Source organism: Perca fluviatilis, chromosome 2 (assembly GCF_010015445.1).
Source record: "Perca fluviatilis chromosome 2, GENO_Pfluv_1.0, whole genome shotgun sequence".
Classification (NCBI taxonomy): Eukaryota; Metazoa; Chordata; class Actinopteri; order Perciformes; family Percidae; genus Perca; species Perca fluviatilis.
In genome coordinates this window covers 5,886,330-5,896,950 of record NC_053113.1, presented here as the reverse complement: position 1 = coordinate 5,896,950, position 10,621 = coordinate 5,886,330, and the positions used below count along the sequence as shown (strand labels likewise).

General features: G+C 36.7%; 1 protein-coding gene and 1 pseudogene across 1 annotated transcript; both read left to right on the top strand.

Annotated features, from left to right (window-relative positions):
- The first annotated feature begins 220 nt into the window (after positions 1 to 220).
- LOC120549500 lies at positions 221 to 1,155 on the top strand (annotated as a pseudogene).
- Positions 1,156 to 6,973: 5,818 nt separating this feature from the next.
- Positions 6,974 to 7,900, top strand: LOC120549505 (olfactory receptor 52D1-like). The gene has a single exon (XM_039786496.1). It carries the CDS (start codon positions 6,974 to 6,976, stop codon positions 7,898 to 7,900), a length of 927 nt encoding a protein of 308 aa, XP_039642430.1.
- The last annotated feature ends 2,721 nt before the right edge of the window (positions 7,901 to 10,621 follow it).

Here is a 10,621-nt window from a genome sequence, read left to right as displayed (position 1 = left end):
AACCTAAACATTATATTGACTTCAAATAAGGTAAATGGTAAGTTTGAAAGTCTGTTTTTGTAAGAATTTATGTAAATTATATTTGCAGGCTGAATACTGCTTGTGTGTTAATGTAGTGAGTCCAGGATAAGCATACATTTGACATTTAAACTAGTGCGATTTCTGCAAATCTCATACTGTTCATCCTGTGCAAACTTGAAACATGTTGTGAACCAAACGAATGATCATGATAAACTCTACACAGGTTTCATATTTCACTTTTAGTGCATACTTTGATATTGGGCTCTTTAAATACGTATTTTTTCTGATCATTATGTGTTTTTATGCTGTAATAGTTTGTGCTAATGTTTTGCTGATTGTGGTTATCAGTATGAACACAAGCTTACATGAACCTATGTACCTTTTTCTGTGCAGCCTGTTTATAAATGAACTGTATGGTAGTACAACAATGTTACCATTCCTTCTGGTTCAGATCCTCTCTGACATTCACACTGTTTCTGCTCCCTTCTGTTTCCTGCAGATTTTCTGTGTGTATACTTATGGCAGTGTAGAGTTTTGTAACTTCATGCCGTCATGTCTTATGACAGATATCTTGCCATCTGTTATCCTCTGCAATATAACACACGTATGACATTTAACAATGTTACCATGCTTATTGCTCTAACATGGTTATTTCCATTTTTTGCAATTGCTGTCCTGGTATTTTTAAGTTCCTCTTTACAGCTGTGTGGGAACATCATTAACAAAGTTTACTGTGACAACTATTATGTTGTCAAACTGGCCTGCTCTGACACCAGAGTCAATAACATTTATGGACTTATTTACACTTGTCTTATAGTCTTTGGTCCTCTCATTTTAATCCTTTACACATACATGAAGATCCTTAAAGTGTGTTATTCTGGTTCTAAACAGACCAGACAGAAAGCTGTCAGTACCTGCACACCTCACCTCGCTTCTCTACTCAACTTTTCTTTTGGGGGTTTCTTTGAAATATTACAGAGCAGGTTTGATATGAACCGAGCATCCATTATGCTGCGTATTTTTTTGTTATTATACTTTCTGACATGCCAACCGATCTTCAACCCTTTAATGTATGGACTGCAAATGTCTAAAATACGTAGCTTATGTAAAAGTCTTATCTTTGGTCAAATGTAAACTGATGTTAAAGAGCATCTTGCTGGTTGGTGAACCCGTGAATCAATTTTTATAGGAAAATGATGTAGAAACTAGAACTAACGACCATCTGTGAGAAACTGAGTCATGTTGGAAGAACCCGTGGAGAAATGTTCAATATGCTTTGTTGTAAATTGTCTTTGAGTAACTTAAAGCATTTTATAAATAAAATTTATTATTGCTGTTAATGCTAGGGGTGGGAGAAAATATTTATACACCATAGTATCACGATATTTTCTGTGGCAATACTGTAACAATACACAGACGGCAAGTTTTGATCTATTATTCTATCAATTGCACATGTATCTTTTTTACAACATTTGACATTTATTTTTCATCAGTTTGTCTGCTTAAAAATCCCATTTTGCACCAATGAAAGTGAAACGAAATGAACAAACAGATAATTTTATCTTTTTAGATAAAACAGATGTTGACAAAGTTTTTTTCTTTGGGGACATAATTTGAAGTTGGAAAAAGATAATAAATTGCAATAGACCTCTTCTACCTCTACCTAAAGCCCCATCACTTCACAACATTGACTTTAGTTTTTTATGTAGATAAAATAATTTTGCAAATATTAAAACTGAGTGAGTAATTTCGTGTTAATCGATTACAAATTGCCCATAATTACATCATCACTACCTATATCACACTTTTTGATTAGATTCATACACATATAATGTAAAAAAAGAGATTCTCAGAAAAATAATGCTGTAAGTTCTACAAGGAACCCTCTAACCTGGTGCATTATTAAAAATAATGTTTACGTTAATAATTGACCCCAAAGCAGATACATTAATGTACTTTTTATTTAACATGAACACACTACAGCAGTTAAAACAAGTGTAACACATCTGTAAAAATGACCATGGCAGTTAGTCTTTGGAGTGTTATTTAGCATTAAATGGATTCCTTAGATTGTCTAGCTTGATATGATACCAATATCTTTATTCTAGCTTTAAAACAGAGCCTCTCAAAAGATCGATCTTGGAATTTTATGAATCAATGTTTTGTCATTGAAATTAAATTAATAATTTTTTTTTTATCCCAGTTCTAATAACAAGGGTGGATGAACTCCCTCTAGCTCAGCAGTTGTGTCACTATGATTTCATGACATTTCGTTAAGTTTTGAGTTAAGCGGCAGCAATAACTCTGCAATTGTTGACTGCTGCTGCAAAACGTAAATGTAGGTCGTAACTACTGCTTGTACAAGCGATCTATGGGTTTTAACGCTGCTTTGTCTTTTAATGTGTATTTGTCGTCTTCTGGATTTTTCCTGGCTCAGAATTGGCCTTTGAGGAGACATAGCAGGGATCAAGTGGTCTTACCCAAGATTCACGATTCAAGATTAACTTTATTGTCCTACAACGTGGGAAATTTGTCTTGGGCACTCAACCCGTGCGGCAGCCATAGTAAAAACAAATAAACACAGACAGCATGTACATACAACAAATACTGTACAATACTATACCACAGGCCGTACTATGGTCCTGGTGGTGTATAAAAACCCAACATGGTGTCATGCAATACACTGGTTAAATCTAATTTCCCCAGGAAACATTGAGTGTCAAACACATACTTTCCTTCATTCCGATTCATTTCTATGCACCAAATAAATGTTGGAAACGTTTTTATTTTTGTGAAGGAAAACAAAATTCAGGAGGCAGATGACAATTTAGAATATGTTGGAATTTAATGCAGAAAGGGGGCTTTCACATCAGGGATATGGGCCAGGATCAGATAAATGTATTGCAGTACCTGTCTAGCAACTGAAACAAATGGATATTGTTATTTATTTCATACAATCAAACAGTGAATATTAAGGTTGGTTTGGTCAGCAATAAAACTGGCAAACACACTCTAAAAACTAAAAGGATGAGGCTATTTGCACCCCTGGTACAATTAGCAGTGTATGCTATTCATACCCTGGTGCAATTAGAAATTAATGCTTTTCTTACCCCGCCGGTGCACACAGCAATGTGTTCTATTAATACCCCATCTGGTACAAATATCAATGTATGCTATTTGCACACCTGTGCATTTAGAGTACCTTGGCATATATTTACACACAGTTATCCATACTACTCATGTATTACACCTTTTTGGAATATTTTCGCCCTGACATTCTTACCCTAACCATAACCGTCCCCGCTCCTCTTGCCTAACCAACCCAACCAGAGCAGGCATATTCATGAGTCTTCCCCTACCACCCTGCAAACATGTTTTTACTTCACTGGGGAATTGAACTCCAGACTCCCTGACCAAAAAAAACGTTTTCTAACCACTCACCTAGCAGTTCTTACGGAATGCTGTACAACTGTTTACTACTTGGTGTCTTCAAGCCTAGGTTGCTAGGTAACCATACTGAATACAAAAAATAGGTACTAACTAACAAACTAACGGTTGTATGCTTTCACTGAAGACAGAAAGCGCAACTGTAGTATCCATTTTCCGCTAGAAATTCAATTGTTATAAACTTTAGAGACAAAACTCTCCTAATATCCCAGTTTCTGCAGTCATGGAAGATGAACATCCGCCATGATTTTGGTGCATGCAAGCAACGTGTTATTACGTCACAGGGTGTGAATAGCTCAGCTGTGTGGCCAAGGCTATTTGTACCGGGGGGGCAAATAGACATTCCGAAACTAAAATCCAAAAGTCTAAACAACAGTTAAAACTAATTTAAATGTTTTAACTGTAATAGACTTGACTTGTGCCCAACCAACATCTTTTGACCCCCCCTCCATTCAAAGCAGTCTAAAACAGGGTCTAATTCAGGGTACAGTTCCCAGAATGTAATGCATATGTTATATCCTATGAGACCACAATATGGCAGCATAAAGCAACTTTCATATCACATCATTCTCCACCTGAAGTAACATACTGATAATTATTTTCATTATTAATTTCATCTATAAAATATCGGAACATTTTCGATTATTTATTCATATAATTAACTACTGAGTAGTTTAATTTATGATAGGCCAAACTTTAAAAACTATATTAACTCTAAAAACAAAGTAAATAAAACATTCTCAAAAAGGTGTTATGGTTTTGGTATTTTGCTTTGTATTTTGTTCCATTTGTATCTGGTATTTTGGTTCTATGTCTTGTCTCCTTGTGATTGTGTAATTTATGGTCTTGTTTTGTATTATGTTCCCTTTACTGTTTTATTGTGATAATCTGGTTTTCTGTGCTGTCTTGTCTAGTTTTACTTCCTGTGTTTTCCCGCCCTTGTGATTGCCTGATGTTTCTCACCTGTTCCCCGCCCTTGTGTCACCTGCCTCTTGTTATCTCGTTACCCTGTTTATGTAGTCTTTGTCTTCCCGCTGTCCTGTATCAGATCATTTTGTGTTTGTTACTGCCAGTTTTTTTTGTTTCCGTCAGTATTCCCTGTGGTTTCTGTGTTCGTGTTTTGTATATTCTGTTCTCTGGTCTCTCCACTTTTGGAGTGAGTTTTTTGGCCTGCATTTGTTCTGGACTCTTTTGTACAAACTTTGTTTTTTGTGAAATAAACCTTCAAGTAACTGAACGTCAGCCTGCTCTCTGCATTTGGGTCCTTTTATTCCCTGCACTACAACAAAATGTTTAATCATATCATCACTTTGTCACTGTTGTACAAGTCTACATTCAAATAAAAAATATTATTTAGTAGGATTCACTGTTGACTTTAAGAATTTACTTTGCCCAACACCTATAAAGGTTGATTGCAGGCTGCTCTCCTTTCCAGGGAGTCAAATACCAACGCTTAGTTACAGCCCTTAGCATTTGATAGGGTTCGACATTAAGCATGAAACGATGGCATGTGGCTACAAAAAGTTACTGTGACCACCAAATATCCCCAGTAGGTAGCTCCCTGTGGCCACCATACATGAGACCAGTATGTAGTGTTCCTTTTGTTTTTGTAATAAATAATCATATATTGTCATTCTGTTAATATCATTGTATTCATGGAAGTGTTACAGTTAAGGAAGGCGTTGTTAAGTTGCGTTAAATCGCCATTGACCTTCTGGCAATGATTCTGAACAGCCACTCTGCAATGAAGGCTTTTGAGCATGGGTATGTTGTGGACAGTTTTTTAGATTTAGAATGAATAGATTTTTTTTATTTTATTTTGATAATTTTCCTCTGCAAATAAGTCTGTAAGACCTGGTGCACATTAGTTTTTCCCAGGCATTACCAGTTCACCCCTTGCTACACATTTAGAGTAGCCGGGTCAGTGATTTGAAGATAGGATTTCTAGAGTTGGTCATTGATCTTTGGCCATAAAATGTTCATGTACCAACTACCCTTATGAATTGACCTATGCTTGAATACGATGTTCCTTATGGACAATGTGACTTACACAGAGGTCTATTAGTAAAGCACCTCAGTTTCCTTTCAGTGACGTTCAGGGGCATAGAGGTGAGCAACTTTTTCTCTGGGGCAAAATCTAACACAGCGGTGGTCTTCCAGGGCCTTGAGAGAATACCTGCAATTACAAGGCATCTCGGACTCTGTGTAACTCAAGGCCTGATCTAGCAGTTTGGTTCCAGAAATGGCCCTGTGCATACAGATGAGCCCAACTATTGTATATTTAGTTGGTATTGTCAACACTCTTCCTTAGCTCCGGCTCAACATGCTAAGGCCTCTGACCTTGCCTGCCATTTGGGGAGCCATAAACAAACCTTTATGCTCATTCTTGTGGCTCATCAGCCCACTGGGCAATGACCTCACTTGCTTTATTGGGCTAAGCCTGAATAGTGCTCAACCGTGACCACCCAAGACTATTTCAAAGAGGCATCGTCACTGTGTCCGGAGCTTAACAATTCTGATTGGTTTAAAGAAATGCAAACAAGGCTAGCGATTGAGACCATGAACTCATTATGAAAATGTTTACTGAGGTGATAAATCAAGTGAGAACTAGGCTCATTTTCTCACAGACTTCTATAGAAACTGACTTCTTTTTGGAGCCAGTGGATTCACCCCTGAAGGAAATTGGATAGAACGCAGCTTTAAGGTAGTTATGAATTGGCATCACTTCTTGGCACGGAAGATGCTGCTTGGTCTTAATACCAGGTTACATGATTTTCTGGTTTTCTTCCGCCATAACTACTACAGCACTAGAGGGTGGCGCTACCTACCAATAAATGTAAATATGGGTCGTAGAAAGTCTCGGTTTTAACAGACCTTTTAATTGTCCTATTTTTTTTTCGTGTTTTTACGTGTATTTGTCATCTTTTGTGAAACACATTATATTGCAGCTTTTTGTATAAACGTTTCTATATATAAAAAACATATCTATATTAGGCCTATTAACATTGACAAATGATTACTTGCACTAATCAATGTTTGCTTATTTTTTGTTTTACTGACCAATGTTGTTTTTTAATATGGTCAGAGTAGAAGTTCAGATATCACATGTGTCCTGTGGTAATGAGGCCTGACTGCTGATGTGCACACCCTCTGAGTTTAAAAGAAGCAGACACAGAGTTTCCTCTCAGTTTTAAAGCAGTGACAGCGTGACTGCAGCTAGACAGCTGATGAATGTAAGATGATTCACGCAATGTCATAAACTGACAGATCTGTCATTTCTAACCCTAACATTATATTGACTTTAAATAAGGTAAATGGTAAGTTTGAAGAGTCTGTGTTTTAGTAAGAATTGATGTATTTACTGTCTACAGGCTGAATACTGCTTGTGTGTTAATACAGTGAGTCCAAGATAAGCGTATATTTGATTTCTGCTAACCTACAAAATGTAACATTGTCAACTGTTCACCGTGTGCAAACTTGAAAGGTTGTGTTGTGAACCAAATGAATGATCATGATAAACTCTACACAGGTTTCATATTTCACTTTTGGTGCATACTTTAATATTGGGCTCTTTAAATACTTATTTTTCATTATTATTATGTGTTTTTATGCTGTAATAATTAGTACAAATCTTTTGCTGATTGTGGTTATCTGTATGAACAGAAGCTTACATGAACCTATGTACCTTTTTCTGTGCAGCCTGTTTGTAAATGAACTGTATGGTAGTACAGGGTTGTTTCCATTCCTTCTGGTTCAGATCCTCTCTGACATTCACACTGTCTCTGCTCCATTTTGTTTCCTGCAGATTTTCTGTTTGTACTCTTATGGAGCTGTAGAATTTTGGACCTTAGCGATCATGTCTTATGACAGATATCTTGCTATCTGTTATCCTCTGCAATATAACACACGTATGACATCTAACAAGGTTGCCGTGCTTATTGCTCTAACATGGTTATTTCCATTTTTTGCAATTGCTGTCCCGATATTTTTAAGTTCCTCTTTACAGCTATGTGGGAACATCATTAAAAAAGTATACTGTGACAACTATTATGTTGTCAAACTGGCCTGCTCTGACACCAGAGTGAACAACATTTATGGACTCATTAACCTATGTCTTATAGTCTTTGGTCCTCTCAGTTTAATTATTTACACGTACGTGATGATCCTTAAAGTGTGTTTTTCTGGTTCTAAACAGACCAGACAGAAAGCTGTCAGTACCTGCACACCTCACCTCGCTTCTCTGCTCAACTTCTCTTTTGGGTGTTTCTTTGAAATAGTACAGAGTAGGTTTGATATGAGCAGTGTACCCATGATGTTGCGCATATTTTTGTCATTATACTTCCTGACCTGCCAACCAATCTTCAACCCTTTAATGTATGGCCTGCAAATGTCTAAAATACGTAGCTTATGCAAAAGTCTTATTTTTGGTTAAATGAAAACTGATGTTAAAGAGTGAATCATTTATTCAATCTATTATTCTATCAATTGCACAGGTATCTTTTTTACAACATTTGACATTTATTTTTCATCTGTTTATCTGGTTAAAGGAGAACTCCGGGCAATTTTTACATTAATTTTGATCGCTATACCTATGTGAGTACTCACATAGGTGTCAGTAGAAAAAAAAAGAAGCCAAATTGGTGCTAGCAACATGGAGTTGCTGCAGCTAATTCCGAGAGTTCACACTTAACTAAAACGGCAGTTATGGGGGTATAAGATAAAGAGTGCCTTTGTGCCTCTTAACAGACACAAAATGCAATTAAAATGTCTGTGCAACATGAACAGGGCTCTTACATGACAACAAGATGCGTTTTGCAACTTAGACATTGTTTAAATTCACCTACCCTGTTAGCTGCTAGCTGCTGTCTGGGATGAGTGAGTGTGTTCAGCCAGGCTTCGGTAATAATCATCATCACGAAGCAGTTCGGTGTGTATTTGTAGCATATATATCCATTTTGTGTGTGATCCATCTGGCGTTGGTGAGTAGGAGTCGTGGCAGTGGTGATTGTTGTGGTAGTTTCCTTTGCCGGGCTAACTGGTCTGGCCGGCATCCTTGCTTCTGCTTCCCCCCCGCCCTCCTCGCATACCGCGGCCGACAACAATCCAACGAGTGCCCGCTGGTCTGGTGGATGTCCTCCAGAAGAACGTTCATGCCTTCGCAGCGAAAACTTGTATTTCATTTCACCCTCAAAAATAGGTAATTGAGCACACATATGTATAGCGATCATGATTAATGTAAAAATTGCCCGGCATTCTCCTTTAACAATCACATTTTGCACCAATAAAAGTGAAAGACACAGAATTTTATCTTTTTAGATAAAACATATGTTGACAGTTTTTTCTTTGGGGACATAATTTGAAGTTGGAAAAAGGTAATACATTGCAATAGACCTCTTGTTATTCCCAGCTCTACCTAAAGCCCCATCACATCACAACATTGACTTTACCAAATTGTTGCATCTAAGAAGTTTTTATGTAGATAAAATAAATTGCAAATATTAAAACAGAATCTGAGAATCTGATTACAAATTGCCCATAATTACATCATCACTACCTATATCACACTTATTGATTATATTAATATACAGTACAAAACTCTACACAGGTTTCATATTTCACTTTTGGTGCATACTTTAATATTGGGCTCTTTAAATACTTTCTTGTCCTGATCATTATGTGTTTTTATGCTTTAATACTTTGTGCCAATCTGTTGCTGATTGTGGTTATCTGTATGAACAGAAGCTTACATGAACCTATGTACCTTTTTCTGTGCAGCCTGTTTGTAAATGAACTGTATGGTAGTACAGGGTTGTTTCCATTCCTTCTTGTTCAGATCCTCTCTGACATTCACACTATTTATGCTCCCTTCTGTTTCTTGCAGATTTTCTGTTTGTATACTTATGCAAGTATACAATTAATTAATTTATCCATAATGTCTTATGACAGATATCTTGCTATCGGTTATCCTCTGCAATATAACACACGCATGACATCTAACAAGGTTGCCATGCTTATTGCTCTGACATGGTTATTTCCATTTTTTGTTGTCCCGATATTTTTAAGTTCCTCTTTACAGCTGTGTGGGAACATCATTAACACAGTTTACTGTAACAGCTATTATGTTGTCAAACTGGCCTGCTCTGACACCACAGTGAACAACATTTATGGACTCATTAACACTTGTCTTGTAGTCTTTGGTCCTCTCATTTTAATCCTGTACACATACATGAAGATCCTTAAAGTGTGTTATTCTGGTTCTAAACAGACCAGACAGAAAGCTGTCAGTACCTGCACACCTCACCTCGCTTCTCTACTCAACTTTTCTTTTGGGGGTTTCTTTGAAATAGTACAGAGCAGGTTTGATATAAGCAGTGTACCCATGATGTTGCACATTTTTATGTCATTATACTTTCTGACCTTCCAACCGATCTTCAACCCTTTAATATATGGCCTGCTTATGTAAAAGTCTTGTCTTTGGTAAAATGTAAACTAATGTTAAAGAGCATCTTGCTGCTTGCTGAACCCGTGAATAATTTTTTATAGGAAAATGATGTAGAAACTAGAAATAACAAACATCTGTGAGAAACTGAGTTATGTCGTAAGAACTGGTGGAGGAATGTTTAATGTGCTTTCTTGTAAATTGTCTTAGAGGAACTTGAAAAGCACTATATGTTAATGCTAGAGGTAGGGGGAAATATTTATAAACCATAGTATCACGATATTTTCTGTGTCAAAACTGTAGCAATACAGACGGCAAGTATTGGTCTATTATTCTATCAACTGCTCATGTATCTTTTTTACATTTGACATTTATTTTTCATCAGTTTGTCTGCTTAACAATTTCATTTTGCACGAAATAATAACATTAAAAGAAATACATATAAACCCTTATAAGATCTGGTGAAGAAATGTTGAAGCAAAGCAGTATACAGCATCTCTGCTCCAACTGGCAGAAAGAATCGTGCTGTGATCACGAAAGATGCTTCCCACTGAAATACATTAGTTTAAAAAACAGGATGACCATCACGAAAAAAACGACATAAATGTGTCCGTGTACATAAATAAATAATTAAATTACGTGAATATTTCACGAACTGCCGTGAGACTGGGTTGTACTATCACTAGATAATTATGCAATGTAGTGTACTAAAAA